The following is a 23,018-nucleotide window of genomic DNA, read 5'->3' on the forward strand; positions in this document are numbered from 1 at the left end:
TGGCAAAATTTGCAGGTGGTGCAAAATTACTCAAGATATTGAAGTCAAAAGCAGACTGTGAAGAGTTACAAACAATCAAACAAAACTGGGTGACTGGGCAACAGAATGGCAGATGAAATTCAGTGTTGATAAATACCAAGTAATGCACATTAGCAAACATAATCCCAGCTATACATATACCATGATAGGGTCTAAATTAGCTGTTACCACTCAAGAAAGAGTTCTTGGAGTCATTGTGGATAGTTCTCTGAAAACATCTGCTCAATGTGCAGTGGCAGTCAAAAAAGCAAACAGAATGTTGGGCATCATTAAGAAAGGGATTGATAATAAGACAGAAAATATCATATTGCCTCTACATAAATGCATGGTACGCCCACATCTTGAATATTGCATGCAGATGTGGTTGTCACATCTCAGAAAAGATATTTTGGAATTGGAAAAGGCAACAAAAATTATTAGGGGTATGGAACAGATTCTATATGAGGAGAGATTAATAAGACTGGGACTTTTCAGCTTGGAAAAGAGATGACTAAGAGGGGATATGATAGAGGTCTAGAAAATCATGACTAATGTGGAGAAAGTGTATAAGGAAGTGTTATTTACCCTTTCACACAACACAAGAACCAGGGGTCACCCAATGAAATTTATAGGCAGCAGGTTTAAAACAAAAGGAAATGCTGCTTCACACAACCTGTGGAACTATTGCCAGGGGATGTTATAAAGGGCAAAACTGTAATTGGGTTAAAAAAAGGACTAGATAAGTTCATGGTGGATAGGTCCATCAGTGGCCATTAGTCAAGATGGTCAGGGATGGAACCCCATGCTCTGGGTGTCCCTAGCCTCTATTTGCCAGAAGCTGGGAGTGGACAACAGGGGATGGATCACTTGATTGACTGTTTTGTTCATTCCCTCTGAAGCCTCTGGTATTGGCCTCTGTCGGAAGACAGGATACTGGGCTAGATAGACCATTGGTCTGACCCGGTATGGTCTCTCTTATGTTTGTAAAATTTTTACAACCTTGAAAACTGGAGTAATAGAAATGGAATGAAACTTAATAGTGCATAGTGCAAGGTCATGCACTTAGACAACAAGAACTTTTGCTATAAACTGGGGATATATCAGTTGGAAGCAACAAAGGATAAGATAGACCCGTTTGTATTGGTCCATCACAAGATGACTATGAGCTGCCAATGTGATGAGGCCGTGAAAAAGGCTAATGCAATCCTAGGGTGCATCAGGTGAGGTATTTTCACAAGAGATAGGGAAGTGTTATCACCATTATACAAGACACTGGTGGGACCTCATCTGGAAAACTGTGTGCAAATCTGGTCTCCCATGTTTAAAAAAAATTAATTCAAACTGGCAGAGATGCAGAGAAGGGCTGCTAGGATGATCAGCGGAATGGAGAAGCTACCTTATGAGAGGAGACTTAAGGAGCTTGGCTTATTTAACCTAACAAAATGAAGAATATGGGGGGAGATGACTGCTCTTCCTAAATACATCAGAAGGATAAACACCAGGGAAGGAAAGGAGTTATTTAAGTTAAAGGCCAATGTTGGCACAAGAACAAATGGATAGAAACTGACCATCGGTAAATATATACTTGAAATTTGATAAGGGTTTCTAACCACCAGAGGAGTGAAGTTCTGGAGCAGCCTTCCAAAGGGAGTAGTGGAGGCGAAAAACGTAGCTTGTTTTAAGATTGAGCTTGGTTAGTGTTTATGGAGGAGATGGTATGAGATGGCCTACGATGGCACATGGCCCATCCGCGACTGCTATTAGCAAATATCTCCCAACAGCTGGAGACGGGACACTGGAGGGGGAGGGCTCTGAGTTACTATAGAGAATTCTTTCCCAGGTGTCTGGCTGCTGAGTCTTATCCACAGGCTCAGGGTTTAACTGATCGCCATATTTGGGGTTGGGAAGGAATTTTCCCTGGGTCAGACTGACCGAGACCCTGGTGGTTTTTCACCTTCCTCTGCAGCGTGGGGCATAGGTCACTTGCAGGTTTAAACTAAAGTAAATGGTGGATACTCTATAACTTGAAGTCTTTAAATCAAGATCTGAGGACTTCAGTAACTCAGCCAGTAGTACCTTCATGAAGGTACAGTCACATGGGCCTATTACAGGAGTGGGTGGGCGAGGTTCTGTAGCCTGCAGTTTGCAGTGAGTCAGATTAGGTGATCATGATGGTACCTTCTGGCCTTAAATTCTGAGAGTCTAAATGAAATTATTACAGTTGTTCAATCTCTGCCATTTGTCTCTACTTCTGTGTGTTCTTTGTGCTCCACAATGGCTCAGGTCCCAACTCTTGGCTCTCAAGAAGGTGCTTTTGAGAATGTCCGAATGAACTACAGCGGCGACCAGGGGCAGACAATCCGACAGCTGATCAGCGCTCATGTGCTGAGGCGGGTGGCGATGTGCGTGCTGTCCTCCCCGCATGGGCGCCGCCAGCACCTAGCGGTGAGCCACGAAAAGGGCAAGGTGAGTGCTGAGAAGGAGATGTGCTCCAATGGCGCAACAACCTAACGTGCATTTTAAAGTAAGATAAAAAAGATTTAAAATGTTCCATAATGACCAAAGAATCAAGCAGACGTCCTACGGTCAGACTCAAGGACTCTGTAAATGACTAGTTTGGAAAAACCTCCCTGAGTGATTGTTACTTCAATTGTTTCATATTTTAGGGAACAAAAATCTTGCTTCTTGCTGCAGAGATGCTGAGACAATACATTGATAGAGTCCTATAAGAAGCTAGGTCCTGATAATTTCTGTTTGTGATACCAACATTAGAAAATTGACTTGATTTCATTATTTTGTAGATTACAGTGTTACAACTCTCAGCATTGCTTAAACAAGCGGACTCCAGCAAAAGGAAATTAACCCTTACCCGCCTTGCATCGGCACCAGTTCCCTTTACTGTACTGAGCCTAACAGGGAATCCCTGCAAAGAGGACTATCTAGCTGTGTGTGGGCTGAAGGTAAGGGTCTGACAAGCAAGAGAGTTCCTTTCCCTCAAACCAAGCTGTGCTCCTCTCTCCCTAGGCGATGGGTTGTAGAGTTCTGATTGGCTAGCAAAGATCCGAAGTCATTGTGGATGTCACTAATTCTAGTTCTTGAATCACCTGCTGCGAGTTTTAGCTGCAGCTTCATTTACTATGTCGATCCTATTTATTATTTTAAACCATTCTTGATAATGCCCAAATAAAACACTTCCTCAGATGACACGTAGGCCGACTGTCCTTTGTGCTACAGAAGCCAAAAAGAGTCTTCGTGTAACTAAAACGTCACTGAAATGGATGTGCTTAATCTTAATCTGCAGCCACTTCTAGTACTGAGCAATGGGTGATCATTTTGTATTTTTTCAAATCTCTCTGCACAATTTCCACAATTAAAGAAATATACCGCCTAAGAAACCAGTAGTCTCAAATATTTGGAAAAAAAAACCAGAAGAGGCACAGTTCTCTTGCAAAGTCATTCACCCTAAAAACAGGGATGCTTGATTTCTTCCTATATGAATCCATTATTTGTGTTTGGGGCTAGGGAGAGGTCAGTGGCAGGATTGATGGCCCTTGAATCTGTTTTTGCAGAAATACATATTTAATACTTGACATCTTTTATTTTCTTGTCCCAGGACTGCCATGTGCTAACATTCAGCAGCTCCGGATCAGTTTCCGATCACTTGGTCCTCCACCCCCAGCTAGCAACAGGAAACTTCATCATTAAGGCTGTGTGGTTGCCAGGATCTCAGACAGAACTTGCCATTGTGACTGCAGACTTTGTGAAGGTATGGTCACAACCTGTGGGGTGATCCCTGATTGACATGGTGCTGTGCATTGCTTTGCATTTCCTGTGGAACTGATGTGGGGCTCTGGCGGTCTCCAGAGTCAGCAGTGTTTCAGAATAACACAGTGCTCTTAATTTACTAGGAAAATTTGAGTTCTCGGAAGGGCATTACTGTTATCTCTAGTTTTCTAATACGTATTGCTATTCACCACTGTTAGTAATAGACTGTTCACAGAAACACAAAAACAAAGGCCACATTTTCATAAGTGACCTCTTACTTAGGGTGCCCAACTTGAAATATTTAAGATTTTATTTATTCGCCCCTGCCTCCCCCTTCCCCCGAGGTACTGAACACCTGCAGCTCCCTTTGATTTCAGTTGTGGGGGCTGATACTTCTTAAAATCTGGCCTTGATTGTCTTAAAGTTGGACACTCAAAAGTGAAGGTCATTTTTGAAGACGGGGGCCAACATTTTCCCCTCTTCCTAACCTGATGAACACAGAAGAAAGAGGTCATTCATAGATCTGAGATTATCTTTATCTTTATCTCCATATTATGCCACCTGAATAATCTGCCCTCTGGGATCTGCACCGTTGTAGGAATAGTTTGTGTTTATGCTGTATTAGGAAGAGCTGTTCTGTGGGCTCGCTGCTGATTCCCTCCCCTCTCCTCCCACAGATCTATGACCTTTCCGTAGATGCTTTGAGCCCAACGTTCTATTTCCTTTTGCCAAGCTCCAAGATCAGGGATGTCACTTTTCTGTTCAATGAGGAGGGAAAGAACATCATAGTCATCATGTCTTCTGCTGGGTACATCTATACTCAGCTCATGGAGGAGGCAAGCAGTGCCCAGCATGGACCATTCTATGTTACCAATGTGCTTGAAGTCAACCATGAAGACTTGAAGGTAATGGTGGCTTTCCCTACTAACTTTTTCTCTCCCTCTGCTCCTGACGGTAAGAAGCAGCAGTTTCCTTTTCTTTCCCTGATCTAGATCAATGAGGTTGCACTTTTTTCTGCGGAGAGAGAGAGAAATTCTGACACTGATTCTGACACCATTTTGGAGGGTGGTGGTTGAGGGGGAAGGTTGAAATTAAACCCGTTGATTCAGTCATCTAGAAAATTGAGCATGTTTTCCATGATTGGATCTGAAGTTATGCCCAGCAGGATTTCACAGCAGGAAGATGGTTACGGAGCAGCGTTACTGTCAGTACGATGCACTGCTAATGGTGCAGTAGCTAGAATGGATGGGATCGTCCACTCTTATGCAGGGTCTGCAGAGACACAAGCCTTTGTTTCTGTTCGGTGTCAACACTACTGTGGGCCTGGTGTGCACCACCCAGGCTGGCTAGTTTAAAATATTTCCAACCTCCATTCAGCCTCACTACCCCAGTACACTATGAAATGGGGAAATGAGGAACTACAAGCCAAGAAGAAAGCGCTTCTGGGAGCTGGAGATGAAGAGGGGTTGGCATGCAACATTCTCTCACACAGGTGCTGTCTCGTGCACTACCGATAGCCTGTGGGTGTGCAATCTCGGTATCTTGCTCAAAGGCGCTTGGAGTATCTCACGGTGTGCAGCTTGGTGGTAATGTCATCGAAGGCTGCATTCTCAAAAGACCTTTGCTGTGTTATGTGATCGGTGGAAGGGCAGATGTTGAAATATTTGTACTTGTTCAGGAATTTAAAAGCCTGACCACTCTAGCGCTCTGAAGATGTGTGTGTTTGTTTTTTCCTTGTCCCTACAGGATAGCAATGGCCAGGTGGCAGGAGGCGGCGTGTCTGTGTATTATTCCCATGTCCTTCAGATGCTTTTCTTCAGTTACTGTCAAGGCAAATCTTTCGCAGCCACGATTAGCAGGGCTAGTCTGGAGGTACAGCGGCTTTTCCCGATCAACATAAAGAGGTGGGACTGAGGGGCTGCCCCCCTCCAATTTCTGTTTCTTCTTAGCTGCAGTGGCTGTTCCCAGTGAAAGAACCCAGCTCCCACTGCCCAAGGCTTTATGTAGAGAACCTTCCTGCAGTTGTTGCATCTTATCGCTTTATATGTCACCTCCTGTTTCTACCTTCTCTGCTTGTAGAACAGTGAGACTGAAACTAAACCCAGTTGCTTTTGCAGTGGGGTATATGTTTGTTTTGCTCACTAGGATTTCACAGCACAGAGGTGCCTTCGGAGCAATCTTACTGTCTGAGTGCAGAGCTTCCAATGGTGCAGCAACTGGAACGGATGGGATTATCCACCCTAGCAGAAGCTGCGGAGCAGGAAGCCTTTGTTTCTATTTGGCACCAGCACTGCAGTGGACCCTGAGCATTGTGCATATAAAGTCTTATTTTCAGGCTGCCCTGAGGGAAACCAATTTCTTATGCTATAAAAATGTCAAGAAGAAAGTTCTTCTATCATCTGTTCTGACAATCAGAGCTGGGCATTCAGGCCACAGAGTCTCACTAGCTTAGCATGAGGCAGATATCTTGCATTCTGTTTCCCAGGTCCCAACATCTCCCTCACTCCAATCACACCTCGCTTGGTCATTTTGCACAGGGGCTTTCACCTCTGAGAGTTAGATCTCAGGGAGGATTATGTTCTTGGGGAGCATTTTCCTGTGCTTGTCTGTTTCCTTTGTATTCATCACATGGCCACGGTAGAGCATGGAGCACTGTAGCCACTAACACAGATGCTTTGCTCTGAGACCAGTGCTCTTCTATTCTGTCTGCTAGGATGTGCTGACAAGTAATGTGGTGTTTTGCTATCACTCCCCTGCCAGCCTGATAAAAAGATACTTCAAATCTGGTTCAAGAGTAATTTTCCTGTTTTTATGGTAGTGTCACTAGAATTTTATATACCAAATGAATGGGGAAAGATTAAAGAACAGGGCTGGGTGTCAGGACTTCTGGGCTCTCCATGCTGCCACTGACTCAGCTGTGCAACTTTTTGCACTTCAGTTTCCCCATCTGTAAAATGGGAATAATACTGACGTACCTCCCACGGATTTTCTGAGGTGGCTTAATTAACCAAGTGCTTTGAGATCCTCAGACCGTGATGTTACTTGTCTTGCTAGCTGGAATGAGAATTTTATTTAGCTTGACCCCACCCTTGCAGCTGCTTCTTGAGGTCATGTGAGCTTGGCCTTTCTCTCTTGCAGTTCAAATGGTGGGAGCAAGACCTCCCCAGCACTGTGCCAATGGTCTGAGGTGATGAACCATCCTGGGTTGGTGTGCTGTGTTCAGCAGACCACAGGCATTCCTCTGGTGGTCATGGTGAAGCCAGATACCTTCCTCATCCAGGAGATTAAAACCTTGCCAGCTAAAGCCAAGGTGAGTATTCCCTATCTTTTGCCCTTCAAATTGACTTTCCTGTGTGTCTATTGCTGCCACTTCTTCCAGGTTTCCCTTGCAGTGATGTCTTATAGCAAAGTCATCCTGGTAATAGCCACCGACACTGCACTTAAAAGTATTGTTTCAATACACAAACTGACTTTCCCCAAACCCACCCATGTTTTTAAGGTGTTTTCAACCTCTGTTTACTCTTCATTCTCCCTGCAAAGCCATTGAATCTCTTGCTCTGTTGTAGCCTCTGTTGGCTTGAGTACCTGCTATCCCTGATACTTGTGCGACACTTAGGCAACAAGCTTGTTCTCTGAGACAACAGCTTCTCTGGGCCTTTCATTTGCTGGTGTGTAACCTGTTTCAGATCCAGGACATGGTGGCCATCCGTCACACGGCCTGCAATGAGCAGCAGAGGACCACCATGATCCTTCTGTGTGAGGACGGCAGCCTGAGAATATACATGGCAAATGTGGAGAATACTTCTTATTGGCTCCAGCCTTCCCTCCAGCCTAGCAGTGTCATCAGCATCATGAAGCCAGTTCGCAAACGCAAGGCAGCTGCTATCAGTAAGTCTGCTTTCCTTTCATATCATGTCTAAGTCGCCAGTAAAGAAATTAACAATGGAATAAATACAGGGTCTGTCACCTTCTCCCCAGAAATAGGATCCTTCACAATCCAGATGAAGTCCCAAGCAACTCCATCAAAATTTTCCATTTAACTTCCCCTTCATGAGAACCCTATCTTACATAACTTTTCAAATATCCTTGCCCATCCTTCAGAAGTAGGACATCTCACTTCATAAAGATGATAGCCAATGGGGGCCTGGGTGGCTAAGGGAGTTAGTAATGGAATAATGGAACCTTTCATTTCTAAATTGCTGGTTTGAAGCTAGGCTGGGTTGATATTGAGCAGAATTCATTACCACCTGGTGGTGGTCTGAGTCTGTCTTGTCCCTAGCGGACACACATCCACATCACACAGTCACTGCTACAGCTGGCAGCTTTGTCGGCTTCTCAAAAAACCAAGGACTGAATGAGCATGCAGATTGGATTACCCCCTCTTTGCTAGAGGCCAGCATTGAAGCATGTTGGTGGGGTAATATGGGGAAGTGCATGCTGCCACTGCCTATGCTATACCTGTTCTGTAAAGAGAACTTCAGTCTTCAAGACTCCCAATTCAGAACCTTTTGCCAGCACTAGATTCATATTTTTAAAAAAATTCCCCAGTGTCTAATGTTAACCTGTTATACAAGGGTCACTACTGAAAATAGGATAGCATCACATAGGCACTTGGCTCTGGTAATCATCTTACTAGTAAACACCAGGGTTGGGTGTTATGGGGTTAGCATGGGATGATTAATCTTTCAGCACTAATCTCATTTGTTTGAGCTGCAGATAAGCTGAGTAAGAGGACCTTTTCCTAGGAAAGCTGCTCTTATTCATGGCATGGCATATGTATCTGATCAATGCATAACTAATTAGAAAGCTAGTGCGTTCCCAAGAGATGTGCGGTCAGTCTGCAGTTGGAGCACTCTAGCTTTACCTGTGTGTGTGTCTTTTTTTAGCCATTGGTATCCTCTCTTTCAGCGACTCGCACCTCCAGTCAAGTGAACTTTCCCATTGACTTCTTTGAACACAACCAGCAGCTCACAGATGTGGAGTTTGGAGGCAATGATCTCTTGCAGGTTTATAATGCCCAGCAGATAAAGCACCGGCTCAACTCCACTGGCATGTATGTGGCCAACACCAAGGTAAATCAGATGCTTTGGGAGCTCTCAAGTATTTCCATAATTCTGTCATAAGGCTGGTGTGCTCTTCATGAGCAGTTGTTTTATAAAAAGTGTACATTCTCATTCGAATGACCCTCTGCCAATCCTGGAGACTGCTGGGCTAACGAACCCCATCAGCGACTGGAGGATGTTTGTATACAAATTTTGGTTGGTCACCCAATCTGAGTCCTCTAAGAGCCAGCTTGACATCAAACTTGCAGCCAGTCATTTGCCACTAGGAGCTTTAGTTCTGTACCTCAACTGTCCCTCTCTTTCACTATTTTTGTTGTTTTGGGCCTTTTCTTTCCTTGACTGCTATTTTTCTCTCTGGCTCCATTCTTCTCTCCAGCACAGAGCATCCCTCTTCCCAAATAAGTCGGCCTTTGAGCCCCATTTATCTGCTGTTGTACCCAGTCCTTCCCAGCAGGTCCACGGGGTTGCTACTGAAGTTAGGTAGTGAAAGAAGACAATTCCCAGGAAACATTCTGTTCCTGTCATGGTGTAAGCAGGCCACTGGCATTGCAGTGAGATGGTGCATAGGCCTTCCCATTCCAGGGTGCTCGTGATTAGAAATACCCATCTTCAGCTTTCCCTTCGTCAGTACTGATTGTCTCCCGCAGCCTGGTGGCTTTACCATCGAAGTCACTAACAACAACAGCACAATGGTGATGACAGGCATGAGGATCCAGATTGGCACTCAGGCAATTGAGCGAGCTCCCTCCTACCTGGAGATCTTTGGCCGCACCATGCAGTTGAACATGACCAGGGCTCGTTGGTTTGATTTTCCTTTCACACGGGAGGAAGCCCTGCAAGCTGACAAAAAATTAACCATCTTCAGTAAGTCTTTGGTCTTGGTTGCATGCTTTAACTACCTGCAAGCTAACTGGGGGTGTCTGGGCGCTGTTGCACTTCAGCTGTTAGTGGGCAGAGGTTCCACCAGGAATTAGTTTTACAGGGGCATAGCTGTGGTTCTAATCATTCTGGGCTTCTGTAAAGTAGCTATTTTATAGTGGGTCCAGCACCCCATTGCAGAGGGCACGTGCAGCATCTCTAGTTAAATTACAAGGATTCTGTGCTGAGATAGCACGGATGAAAAGACATTAGAAAATAAAACAAAGCTATGTTTCAGAACGGATGGGTGCTGGGTAAATTAAATGTAAACCCTCTCTACTTGCTTGTTGGTATCAAAGAGAAGGAACCTGCAAAATCTCTCTTGCTCGTTGCAGTTGGGGCCTCTGTGGATCCTGCTGGAGTCACAATGATGGATGCTGTCAAAATTTATGGCAAGACCAAAGAGCAGTTTGGCTGGCCTGATGAGCCCCCAGAGGATTTCCCATCTGCCTCAGTGAGCAACGTTTGTCCCCCGAACCTGAATCAAGGAAATGGTACAGGAGACTTGGAGTCTGCTACCCCTGCTGCTGCCAGTGGGACTGTCCTGGAGAGGTATCTATCTATCTATATCTATATATATTGTTTTTATTTGCCTTTAAAAGTTACTAGTTATACTGGTGCCCTGGATGCACTTGCGTGGCATTCTTAGCTGGGAGCTTTTATACTGGTAATGAAGTGTTCCTCATTTTCATATAACGTGACAATTCTGTCATGCCACCAAAGAGTCAATGTGCAACTCTTCCAAAATGGTTTCCTGCTGCTCCCCTCTAATCTCCCATGTGGAGTTGAGGATGGAGCTCCATGCATTCTCCTTCACATTACCAATTGAGTCTGTCTGCAGCAACCTCAAGCAGCCTCAGATGGCTTCTGCCTTCTTGCCACCTTTTCTTATTTAAATCTGGGATCCTTTTACAGCCACCAAAGATCACAAAAGTTAGAGGCTATTTGAACCTAAGTTCACTTCTGAGGAGCTGTTTCTTCATTCCTCTTTTTAGTTTCTGTGTGACCTTGCCCTACATATGTTCTTCTCTCTTCTTTCTCTGTAGCAACTACTTGTGTGGCAACTTCCTCATAGGCCAGGGATTCCCAAACTTTTCAGTCTTGCAGTCCAGCTATTATAATACTAGCTATTGCATGAGAGCCTGTCCTGGGACTCATACAATATCCAGGTGTGGAACATACCATGAACAGGAGTTTGGGGTGTATATGGTAGAGGACAGAGAATTTCTGTTGCTTTCTTTTCTTTTCTTCTACACTCCCACCTCAGGGTCTTAGAGTCCATGCAGCAGAGACTGTGTGTAGCCAGGAAACTAGTGGAGACAGAAGGCGGGAAAGTAAAATAAAGATAGATCAGATGACTCAGTGCAGAGAGAAACTAATATGACTTAAAAACTAGCCAAATTCATTGCTGGTGTAACTTGACTGACTTCATTGGAGATGCACAGAGGTTAAGTGGCTCTTCGGAGGAAATTTTCAAAGGCCACAGGCACTTAAGTCCCGTTGAAAGTCACATTTGAAAATCTACCCCATTATCAGTGCTTCTTTTTCTTTAGGCTAGATCTTTCTTTCTTTCTTTTCTCTCCTCTGCTGCCCTATCTCCACCAGGTGTCTCCCTCTCAATGGAAACTTGAGCAGTGGGACTATGTTTTCATAAAACTTAAAGCTAGACTGATCAAATAAAGTATTTTTCTTGCATCCACTTTATGAACTATAAAATTCCCAGCTGCCTGGTGACCCCAAAAAGGGGTTGTGGACCCCTTGTTAGGAACCACTGTTGCAGGCAAGAGGCAGTTTCCGATGGAGAAGTTGGGTGTCTAGACGCTATATCCTTAACCTAGCCTTCAGTAGTGCTTTTAACCAATGTGCTTGGCTTCTCTGTGCTAGATGGCCTCGATCTCCTTTAATTTGTTTTGCTGTTAGGGAAGTGGTGTGCTGCCCAAATAGGAGTCCTGCTTGGAATGACTGTATATATCGCTCTCCCAGCTTCCTGACTCCCCATTTAATTTGCCTTTTGCTTAGAATGTGTTCTAGGTAGTTTTCTGTGAGCTTCACACATTTTTTTTTCTTTTTCTTTGCTCCCCAAAAGTTCTGAAACTGAGTCCCTAACCATCCTGGACCGGTTAGTATGCCATCCTTTTCTCAGCACGAATGAGTGTGTGTCAGAGACAGAACACATGATGTGGCTTTTGTTGACTGTTTATTTTTTTTAAGTGACATTTGCTTCTTTACATTCTGGTCATTGCATGGCAGAAGATTTAGCAAAATGTAAAGGCGTGGTGGATTGAGAATTTCTGCTGTATACAGTATAACTGTTGCTTGTTGACACTCCTCAGCTCACTTTGTCCCTCCTTGTGCCTCTCTTTTTCCCCTTCTATTTCCCCACTGGTTTTGTGGGTGTATGAGGAGAAATAAACTGTTCAGTTGTTTAACTGTCAAACAAGTGACCAGAGAACTTGCCCAGTCCTTATATTATTTTTTCTATCCCGTTTTTAATCTTATGTTCTGCTCTCTCTCCTTGTTCTTTATGCTGTCTCTCCTCTTCCCTTTCCCCTCCTGATCTGTGTAGCTTGGCCCCTGTTACTCTGTTCTGTGTTGCTCTCTCCGGCTGTGTTGCGGTGCTCCTTTCGATGTCAGTTGAGCATTTCGGACAGTTTCATTGCGAGGCAGAGAGGAGGGCGACAAGGGAGAATTGGCACAAGACTGCAAGTCCTGAATAAGACTTTCCCTGTGGGCGAGCATTTTACTAATATGCCTTGCCTAGGGTCAAAAGTGGTCGACTGAAGGCTCTTGGATTTGAGTCTCTTTTGTAACTCATGTTTTGGACATACCTAGGTGCATACCTAGTTCATCTAATTGTACTGCTGGAGCATTTGGGATGAAACTCTAAATTGGAAAGAGTACCCTCTGTGAAAATAGCAAGTGAGTACAGATGCTCCCTGGGTTACGCAAACCCGATTTACGGAAATCTGGACTTGGGGGAAAAGTTCTGTAAGCTTTTTTTTTCTTTTTGCGTAATTCTCGGAGATACGTTCCCGACTTACGCAAAATTCGACTTACGCTAGGCGTTCCGGAACAGAACGCTTGCATAAGTCGGGGAACTTCTATAGAATCTTGCTCCCTTAGAAAAAGCATAACCGACTTTTCTCATGTGTCATACCAACCCTTGATCTGCAGTCATATACGTCTGTGGGCCATGGTGAATTGGTACTGTCAAGACAATCCAAGTTATCCCTGCTGCAGGCAGCATAAGGAAATGTTTTATCCTCTTTGGTAGAGAAAAGCCCCTGTCTTTCAGCTGTGGATTATTAAAGCAGTCCTAAGTTTGTCTGTGAGCGTGAGCCAGGTTTAACTCTGGTCTGTAACACAATGAAATGATATGCATGGTGCCTGTGGCAGGTTTTATCATGCTTTGATTTTGTACTTGGCATTCGTTAGCGGTTTCTGAGCTACTCATGACTGTAGCCTGCATAAAGCAAAGTGCTAAGGAGAGAGAAGGGTTGCTGTACTCAAGCCTGCTTTCCTTTCTTCCTTCAGGCTAGTAGTGAGTTCTTTAGAAGCACTGGAAAGCTGCTTTGCTGTAGGACCAGTCAACGAGAAGGCAAGTAACTTTCTGAATACATCTTGAGCTTTCAAAGACGGGGGAGGAGGCGAGAGATCAGCAGCAGCTCCTGCAGCCCTAGGGGCCTGATACCAGAAGAGAGCCGCATCCGTTTTGCTCAGAGCAGAGATCTGAAACTTGAGTTAGTGAAAAGCATTTGAAACTAGTTTTAAATGACAATTGGCATTTGCGTTTATTGCTGGTGGGAATTTTCGTGCTGCACAGTGACCTGGTTTGTGAATACAGCAGGGTGGGAGCCCAGCAAACCGAAGAGGAACTTTCTGATGTATAAACCTAAAACGCTGTCTAAATAATAAAGGTCGCCTCATGTCAAAGCAATATTGAATCAAGGAGGAAACCTATATTCCTGGGAGGGGGAGGTAATGCAAGAAGGATGAAGCAGGAGTGATTGAGAAGTCAGACTTGCATGCCCATAGCACTTTCAGTGGTAAATTTACTGAAGGCTTTTTATCTGTCCCCGGGAACAGGAAAAGAGTAAGGCTGCAGCTCAGGAACTGGCTACTATATTACTCTCAATGCCAGCTCCCTCCAGCGTCCAGCAGCAAACCAAGAGTCTCCTGGCTAGCCTTCACACCAGCCGCTCGGCATACCATAACCACAAGGTAAGCTGTTGGAGGGTTTTCCAAGCCTGCTGTAACTACCCAGTGGCATGGCTGACGTACGAGGTGCACCCAAAGGACATCTATTCCAGGCAACATGTGCCTGCCTGCCTGCCTGGTCTTTATTTCCATCAGAGAGTTTTGTATTCATGACACTTTGAAGATTTAGGTGTGAATCCATATTTTAAATAAAGAGTAACAGTTAATCTGGGGGGAAACACATGGGTATCTTGGGACATGCTGAAGTTAGACTGCAAATTATGTCCTATAGGTCTGATGTCTGCAGGGCAACCAGGTTTGAATCAAATATTATAGAACAATATCAGGTAAATCATGGTTAGACCTGAAAAACCTAGTCATACCACAAAAATGTAGACTACTGCATCGTCTAACCCAGTAAACAGCTGTGAATCGATACCCTTTTAAGTGATATAGAGAAATGAAAATCCATTCTCCAAGTGGAATTTGTTTGTCGCTGAGTGACTTCTCCTGCTGCTGAGACGTGATGGTGGTGAAGAGTTAACAGGGAGTTCGCTTTTTAGTGAAGGCTAAATTGTCCCATCTACTCCCTCCCACACTAGCTCTTTAGTCCTTTGTTGCTGCTGTTCCCTTGTTTGTCTTTAATAATCCTTGCTTTGCAGGATCAGGCCTTGCTGAGTAAAGCCATCCAGTATTTGAGCTCCTCCAGCAAAGAAGGGAAGGACCTGGACCCTGAAGTGTTTCAGAGGTTGGTGATCACTGCTCGATCCATCGCTATTATGAGGCCAAACAACCTGGTCCATTTCACGGAGTCAAAGTTGCCACAGACGGAAACAGGTGAATAAACCATTGAATTTCTATTTTTGTCTTTATTGAACTTTCCCTTTTATTATTATTATTTATTTTTTATTAATGGAGATATCCTATCTCCTAGAACTGGAAGGGACCTTGAAAGGTCATCGAGTCCAGCCCCCTGCCTTCACTAGCAGGACCAAGTACTGATTTTGGCCCAGATCCCTAAGTGGCCCCCTCAAGGATTGAACTCACAACCCTGGGTTTAGCAGGCCAATGCTCAAACCACTGAGCTATCCCTCCCCGCTTTGGATAGTTGTGTATGTTTTATGTTGTTTTGCTTGTACAGCTGTTTTATATAAGGGCTGGCAGTTCCCATATGCATTTTATCCTCCATGGTGCATGAGTGACCAAAGAGACTTCAATTCACTGAGATGTAAAGGCTCATGTGTTGTGTATTCTCTCCCCCATACTTTTGGGGTCTGTGCCATCTGTTCTACATAGAAGTTGGGTAGTCATTGCGTGGGTCTCTAATTCAGAAACATGCCATAGAGTGGTGCTGGTGGCAAGTGTCCCAGACTAGATCCAGCACAAAGGTTTTAAAGGGGTCAACTGACAAAAGTCCACTATTACCGGCCTGGGGGAGGCAGAAGTCTGACCATCTCCCGCTCCTCCCCAGCCCCTAGCAGCTACTGGGATTGTTGAAGATGGGAGAGTTGGGGCTTTAAATGGGGTCCCTTTAACAATTTTTTTTTTTTTTAAATCAAGTAGAAATGGCAGGGACAGGTCTATGAGAATAACATTCATTAGACATTTGGTAGCTCTCCTAATCAAGGCATTGGCTGCCTTTCAGCAGTAGTCAATATCAACTTAACTCCGTGGTGCCTTGCTTGCTAACAAACTCTCTTCCCCTTCCATGCCACTAGTGATGGTAAGCTTAAGGCTGAACTCTGACAGTGAGAGATGTCCAGAAGACATTGTATCCCCTGACAGATAGCTGGGAAGTGAGGAGGCGGGGAAGATACAATTTCTCAGATAATTGGGTCTCAGGCTATTTAGAGCATTATACGTCAGTATCGAAAAAGACAGGCACCGCTTTAAGCTCATGACGTGAGTTCCAGATTTAAATTAATTTTTCGCATTTTCCCCCCTTGCATAAAACAGTGGTGTGAGCGTTACAAGCTTCCTGACTTTCTGTGACCAAAATCCTGCTTTGTGAGTCTGCGTGGTTCTGATGGTTACTTTTCTCCCTTCACAGAGGGAGGTGAAGAAGGACGGGAAGCCCAGAAACCCACTGAAGGAGATGGGTGGAGTTTTATCACCCACCTGGTCAACCATTTCTGGAAGCTACATGCATCAAAACCCAAAAATGTCTTCCTGGCTCCTGCCTGCTTACCGGGTATGTTAAAGCTGAACCTTGCCGTTTTCCAAAGTGGAGCTTGGGTATTTTTGAAGCAGCCCATCTGAAATGACGCTAGTAAAGGGAAAAAATGGTTTCATATTTGCTTGCATATTTCCCTGTTAAATGATATGAATAAATGCCGATCTAATGCTTTTCTATCTTGTACAAATACAAAAAGCATAAGTAGTGATGGCTTATATACCTCGCCACAAGGATGGAAGTTTTTGGCGGTGGTGGAATGTTTGCCAAGTAATTATGGTTTTATACTTTTAGGGAACTTGTCTGTATAAACTTCTTTTGGTCTTCATGTTTTGTTGTTTTTTCTAATGCCAACAGTGTGCGAGTCTGTTTACAGACAGGTATAAACAAAAGGGCCCTTCCTGAAGAGCTTAGTCTAAATAGTAATTCACAATCCTGCACTCTTGTTCCTACTTAGGTCTGACGCATGTTGAAGCCACAGTCAACGCTCTGGTGGACATTATCCATGGATACTGCACATGTGAACTGGATTGTATCAACACAGCATCCAAGATCTACATGCAAATGTTACTCTGTCCTGTACGTAATCTTGCTGTCATTGTATGCTGGTTTCTCCAGTACCACTGGCAGTGTGAGGACAGCCTAACACAGGCAGGGTGGTACGAGAAGGCTAGCAGTTTGCGTGGTGGAGGCTGTGTGGTCAAAGCCCCATGTACTCTGTAGCAACTTCTGCAGTTAACTTCTATAGTCACGCCCCTAGATTCTGCACCTCTGGATATCCTCTGGCAATCTCAGATACATTATAAAATGGAGGTTCTTGTTGAACTAAATGTAACTATGCATAATGCAATCAATGCGGTATCCCTGGTTTTATTTAATTTTATATTACATTCAATTTGTTTTATTTTGCCATTGACTTAATTTTATTGAGGACACAACTGACTTTATGGAAACTGGCAGGAAAGAAGCTGAAGTCTTTGGCAGCTGGGGCTTTTGGCTCCTGGAAAGGTGTGAGAGGTGGTTTAAGCACACTAGCTGTTTTGGCTATGATCAGCAGTGAAATAGATAAGTGATGACATTTTAATCAGTACCCATTATATGTCATAACCAACACCATTGAAAGGAGTGGGGCAGTTCATAGAAGCTCAGAGGAGCTATTGTTTCTCACACTGCAAATTCAGACAGTGTTGCTTTTTTTACTCCTTTCATGTTTTTAAGGTCATCTTCGCAACCTTAAGGGCTAGATGCTTTTTTATTATTAATAAATGAAACTTTTAGATGTGGGTACCTAATTTGTGATAAAACTCTAACGCAGGAATCATGAATTACTCAAGACCCTTTTTATAGTATGTCCTTGGTCAACCTGTGAATTCCCAGTTTTCTAAAAGCAACCATCTGATATCCAACAGTATTGTCCTTTGCATAATATGGGAGGGTGTTGGGGCAGGAGAGGGCTGAAAGACACCTGCTAGAGATTTAATACCAGTTCAGCTGCCAGTGTAAAGTTAGTCACTCCTTACATTCCCGGTGATGAAATTGAGACATTGTAAGCTCAAAGTTGGTAGAAAAAAGTACAACATAATATGTGCATGGGCAGAAAGAATGTTTGACCCGATGCTCAAACCACAGAACTGACTGCTGAGGAAATGTGCTTACGAGCAGGAGGCAGACATATTGTGAAAACATCCTATGCATTTACAACAAGGAGTAGTGGGACTAGATCGCCTGTACTATTGGCCTCAGTTGTGCCAGAGATTGGTATTATAAAGGGGTAGAAATTAATGGTAAAGAATAGAGGTTGTAGAGAGGGGGAGAGTACATACTGTATGCTTGCCATGTGGTAGCATGGGATAGATGATCATAGTTGCCGTAGGGAACAGTAAAAAGTGTTCTAATGGGGAAGACAATAGCTGTGCTATATGTTTGCATGATGACTAATAGAGAGTCAGCTGGGTATTTCTTAGGTGGATTCATAAGGACTGTTACTATACAGGTAAAGCAGGAGAAGGTTAATGATCAATCTGTTTACATTGCAGGATCCTGCAGTGAGCTTTTCCTGTAAACAAGCTTTAATTCGCGTGCTGAGGCCGAGGAACAAGCGGAGACACGTGACGCTGCCATCTTCTCCTCGCAGCAACACCCCCATGGGTACGCATAACCTTCCTCTCTGCTTCTGACTAATCTGGGCCACCTTATGCACGAAAGTTCATATAAGATCATGTGATATGAGCTCACCCTTAGCAAGGGGAAAATCCAGTCCTTTAAAAACAACCCACAAACCTAGGTGACCAGACAGCAAACGTGAAAAATCGGTACGGGGGTGGGGGGTAATAGGAGCATATATAAGAGAGAGACCCAAAAATCGGGACTGTCCCTATAAAATCAGGACATCTGGTCACCCTACACAAACCTGATTTCTCAAATTGGCATCTTGTGTAACGCTACATAATGTAATGCTGTGTGTAATGCCCCCACTTTATATATAGTTCCACACTGTTTATCCAGTCTAGACTGCGATAGTGCAGACTGTATCAACATTTCTGTCTGTACTTTCATAGGTTTAAAAGTTGGCTGTAAACTTCTGCTCCAGGCTAAAATTAGCCAATCAGGTCTCCATCCAAGAGAGAAATATTTTTAGAACTTAATGGCTGGTGGAAGGTGCCACAGTAGAGATGGAAGTATCTGATCTATGGCTAAATGGAGGACAATGCAGGTTTCCTTCCCACCATTGTACCTCTGCCCTGTTTTGGAGTAGCCACATCTGTGTAAAGAGTGTGCATTATCTACCCATCCAGTTCTTGGTATGTCTGCTGAGACTAGAACAGCGACCACCCAGACAGCCAATTTATTTCATGTAGCCGGGGTGGGGAATCCTTTTTTCTATCAGGAGCCATTGACGCACATCAAAAATCAGTCAGGGACCACACACAGCTCCCTGCCTGCCCTGGCTCCATGCTGCTCTGCTCCCTGAGGGGCCAGGTGGCTCTGCCTGCGCCTGCCGCTCCCATTGGCCGCGGTTCACGGCCGATGGGAGCTGCAGAGCTGGCACTGGGGGTGGGGGCAGCACGCGGAGCTTCCCTGATCGCACTTGTGCCTAGGGGCTGCAGGGACGAGCTGGCGCTCACAGCTACAACCCCATGGGGGTGGCGCTGAGGCTCAGGGTGTCTGGCCTGTGGTGCGGAGAAAAGAAGCCTCGGGCAGGAGATTCTCCATCCCTGATGTAGGCCAAGAAACAGTGATCTGAACAATTAGTCACTGCCAACCTGGATGGGTTTGAACTTGATGTAAGACTCTTTTTTTCCCCCATTATCAGTCCCCTGGCCCATCCATGTGGGTTTCCTCTCCCGTATGCAAGAATAATAATTTCCCAAAATGTAGGCAGGGGGAGGGGTGGCACAAGAGGGATTTTGGAAGTGTTCTCTTCTTCCCTCAGCTTTGCGTTGTAGCTCATCCTCTGAAATCTGAAGTTTTCTTAGATGGATTCCTAAGGACTGTTACTATGCAGTTAAAGCAGGAGACGGTTAATGATCAACCTGTTTACATTGTAGAATCCTGCACAGAGCTTTTCCTGTAAACAATTTTTTTTCTTCTCTTCCACCCCAAAAGCACTGTATTGTGCTGATCATCCTGGCTGAGGAAAGCTGGAAATGGCTTCCTCCAGGATTGGCCAGGGAGTTGCTACAGAGCAACTTGAGTTGTTCCTTTTTATGATACCCTGCACCTGCAAGGACTTAGCTTTTTCATTTTGAGGGTGAAACAAAACCTGAGTCTCTTACTCCTGACTTCCCCAAGCCAGCCTGTTAGTCACTTGATAATTGAGTGACCTAAGAACAGTGGCATTGTGAGAGGGGTTTTTTTGCATTCTAGAGCTTTCCCCTGTTCTCCCTCTGTTCCTGGGGGTCCTCTGCATCCCTGAAGATGAATCTTTGCATTCCCTCACCTTGAGGCTTTATGTTTGCCTCCCCTCACAACTGAGGATGACTGTACGAAAGTCTCTATGGAGTCCCATCAGTGCTGCTCCTTACATAGAGGGTGTGCAGCTTAGAAGCACTCAGGTGTGGAGCATTCTACCTCAGTTACAGTTGTCCCAGTCTTTGCCAGCCAGCAGAGCAAGAGAGTGGGAAAATACCCTGGGTCTCCCACATAGATGTGCAGAACTCTGCCATTACAGACAGCACTGGTGTGTTGGTCAGCATTGCCCACTGCTCCGCACATTAGTGTGGAGAGAAAGGGATGAGGAAAGGGTGTGTTTGTGAATGGTATTTTTGTGGCCCAGGAGATAAGGACGATGACGACGACGATGATGCAGAAGACAAAATGCAGAGCTCTGGGATAGCAAATGGCGAGCATATTCGACAAGAGAGCCAGGAGCAAAACGAGGTGGATCACGGGGACTTTGAGATGGTGGTGAGCCCAGAGTTTTTTTTTGTTTGGAGTCTTTATTTTTAAAAAGTACTCAGGTTTAGTTTAATTGCGGTTGTTCAACCCCAAGCACTCCATTGGATGGGGGTGATCTGGTAGAAGCTCTGTCTGTGTTCCTTCTCCTTAGTCTGAGTCAATGGTGCTGGAGACTTCTGAAAATGTGAATAATGGCAACCCTTCTCCTCTGGAGGCTCTCCTGGCTGGAGCAGAGGGATTCCCACCCATGCTGGACATTCCTCCAGATGCAGATGATGAAACAATGGTGGAACTAGCCATTGCCCTGAGCCTGCAACAAGACCAGCAAGGTAAGATGTGCATGTTATCTGAGACAGATTGGAATCCCAATTTCAAAGGGCCTTGGGGATTTAGAAACCAATCTTGCATTGAATTCCCTGTTTGAGATGGGCACTTAATTCCCTAGGACCCTTTTGGAATATCTCAGCCTACCTGACTTGTCTGAGGCTGCATAAGAAATTTGAGGCAAAGTTGGAATTAAACCAAGATCTCCTGACTCCCAGTCCCGTGCCTTAAAAACGAGATCATCCTTCCACTCCCAAATGACCATCGGGTGCAGTGGATTGGAACTGGAGCAGATGAGACCTATTAAGCCATGAGAGGCAATACTACTCTTAAGGGGTGGGGCAGATGTTGGTTATGTATATTTTTAGCTTTTGTTCACATACATTTCTGTCATTGCCAAGTTATCACAAAGAGCTTTTGTGGAGGAAGTGTTCTCTAAGGAGGGATTTGAATGAGTAGTGGGTGGCCAACTGGCATAGGAGATAGGCAGACTGCATCAAGTAGAAGAGCTGGCATGAGAAAAAATACTTAGATGACTGGGAAACAGTTGGCTGAGGGGCTTGTGCAGAGCAAAGCCAGCAAGATGGAATCAGGACATTGGGGATAAATGTAAACCAGCTTAAAGTTTTGTCCATTGTGTGTTACCTTGAAGGTATTCAAAGCAGAAGGCTTAGTCATACTGAAAACTTGTCTACACGATGCCTTAGTCTGCACCAGCTGGCCTGTAAATTCTAATGAGCACCAGCATGGCGTGCACTAACTGGCCCTGTGGACTCTGCTGTTCCCTAGGGCATGTACATCTAATGCTATTTCAAAACAATATTACACTAACCTGCACTTGGGAACTTTCCGTGCACACCAGCAGGGTCCACACAGTGTAGTTAGCGCGTGTCACACTGGTACTCATAATTTACACCCTAACTTGTGTTGACTAAGGCACTGTGTAGACAGTTCAGGGATTTATTGACAGTCGGTGTTGTGTTCACCTCTCACAGGGAGCAGCAGCAGTGCACTTGGACTACAGAGCCTGGGACTGTCTGGCCAAGCCCCCAGTTCTTCATCTCTTGATGCTGGAACTCTCTCTGACACCACAGCATCAGGTAACTGTTCACAAGAAGATATTAAACTCTCTGAGGGCATCTTGAACCCTATAGCAATACTGCCTGCACTGCAGTACCTCCTGCAGGTCACTTAGTCATTTGGAATACAGTTTTGCCAAGCAGTCACCATCATTGGGTTCTTTGCTTTAAAAATGAACAATCAGCCCCAGAAATCTGGAGTTCAGGAGGAAACTTTTCCAGCAGCCTGCTTCCCAGGTCCTACAGCTAAAATGTAGATTGTCGGTGAAAGCCAAGAGATCAGTTAGATTCAGTTAGCATTCTGCTTTAGAGCTCTTGTGAATTTTTCACTTCTGGAAGAGCACCTCTGCTCAGTTTGGATACTTACACTTAAAAGGTATAATGGCAGGTCTGATATGGCACATCAGCAGCTCAAATTATTAGGCTTTCCAGATTTTTATTTTTTTTTTTAAATTAGGAAGGTTTAAGGATCGTGAACACAGTATATTTCTTTAACCCTTTTTGATCTATCTCCAACCGCAGGGCAACCCTTTCAAGAGCCTATTCTCCGTTGTTTGTGAACAAAAGCTCATGCACACCCTTTTTTGAGCACTACCACTTGTTCTAACAGATGATAGTTGATACCATTCATTAACCATGCAAATAATCCTCACTTGTGCATGCGGATATTGGATTTAAAGCAGTGCCCAAGCAGAAGGATGATTGTACAGTGATGGAGGCTAGTCTGTGGTCCCTGGAGAAAAATTGGCCCATGGTTTCTAACCTAAGAAGCAGAGCAGAATTTGTTTCTAAGCTCAAGTATCGAGGGCACTACTATTATAGTTGGTTTCAGATGCGTTTGATAGTGTGTTATGTTCCTCCTCTGTTCTGAAAGGTTTTAATCTGAGCGTAATTATAGCAAGAGATTCTTCCTTCATATAGTAGAGCTGCTGAAGTAATTTTCATTTAATAAGCAACCAAATGTAACTCTTCCCAGTGGTTGATAATCCCTTGAATTGGTGGGAATGTTTTCTTTTCTGTAGTTAGACCCCCAGACTTCTCGTGACACCTGTTTAGTCAGAGCTGTCCAGCAGACTCGAAGTA

The 23,018-nt window shown here is 44.6% G+C and overlaps 1 protein-coding gene across 1 annotated transcript in view; it reads left to right on the forward strand.

Moving 5' to 3' along the window:
- Positions 1–23,018, forward strand: part of UBR4 (ubiquitin protein ligase E3 component n-recognin 4) — a 117,407-nt gene that overhangs the window by 40,541 nt on the left and 53,848 nt on the right. Inside the window, exons 31-49 of the mRNA XM_034753664.1 lie at positions 2,302–2,484; positions 2,820–2,978; positions 3,632–3,784; positions 4,461–4,688; positions 5,530–5,687; positions 6,922–7,093; positions 7,470–7,671; positions 8,692–8,855; positions 9,494–9,710; positions 10,100–10,316; positions 13,299–13,362; positions 13,851–13,985; positions 14,624–14,798; positions 16,012–16,152; positions 16,592–16,713; positions 18,171–18,282; positions 20,411–20,541; positions 20,684–20,861; positions 21,852–21,956. Of these exons, the coding sequence (XP_034609555.1) occupies positions 2,302–2,484; positions 2,820–2,978; positions 3,632–3,784; positions 4,461–4,688; positions 5,530–5,687; positions 6,922–7,093; positions 7,470–7,671; positions 8,692–8,855; positions 9,494–9,710; positions 10,100–10,316; positions 13,299–13,362; positions 13,851–13,985; positions 14,624–14,798; positions 16,012–16,152; positions 16,592–16,713; positions 18,171–18,282; positions 20,411–20,541; positions 20,684–20,861; positions 21,852–21,956 (3,016 nt within the window). The remainder of the gene's footprint in view (positions 1–2,301; positions 2,485–2,819; positions 2,979–3,631; positions 3,785–4,460; positions 4,689–5,529; positions 5,688–6,921; positions 7,094–7,469; positions 7,672–8,691; positions 8,856–9,493; positions 9,711–10,099; positions 10,317–13,298; positions 13,363–13,850; positions 13,986–14,623; positions 14,799–16,011; positions 16,153–16,591; positions 16,714–18,170; positions 18,283–20,410; positions 20,542–20,683; positions 20,862–21,851; positions 21,957–23,018) is intronic.

The sequence above is a fragment of the Trachemys scripta genome, chromosome 19, assembly GCF_013100865.1.
Source record: "Trachemys scripta elegans isolate TJP31775 chromosome 19, CAS_Tse_1.0, whole genome shotgun sequence".
NCBI classification, from domain to species: domain Eukaryota; kingdom Metazoa; phylum Chordata; order Testudines; family Emydidae; genus Trachemys; species Trachemys scripta.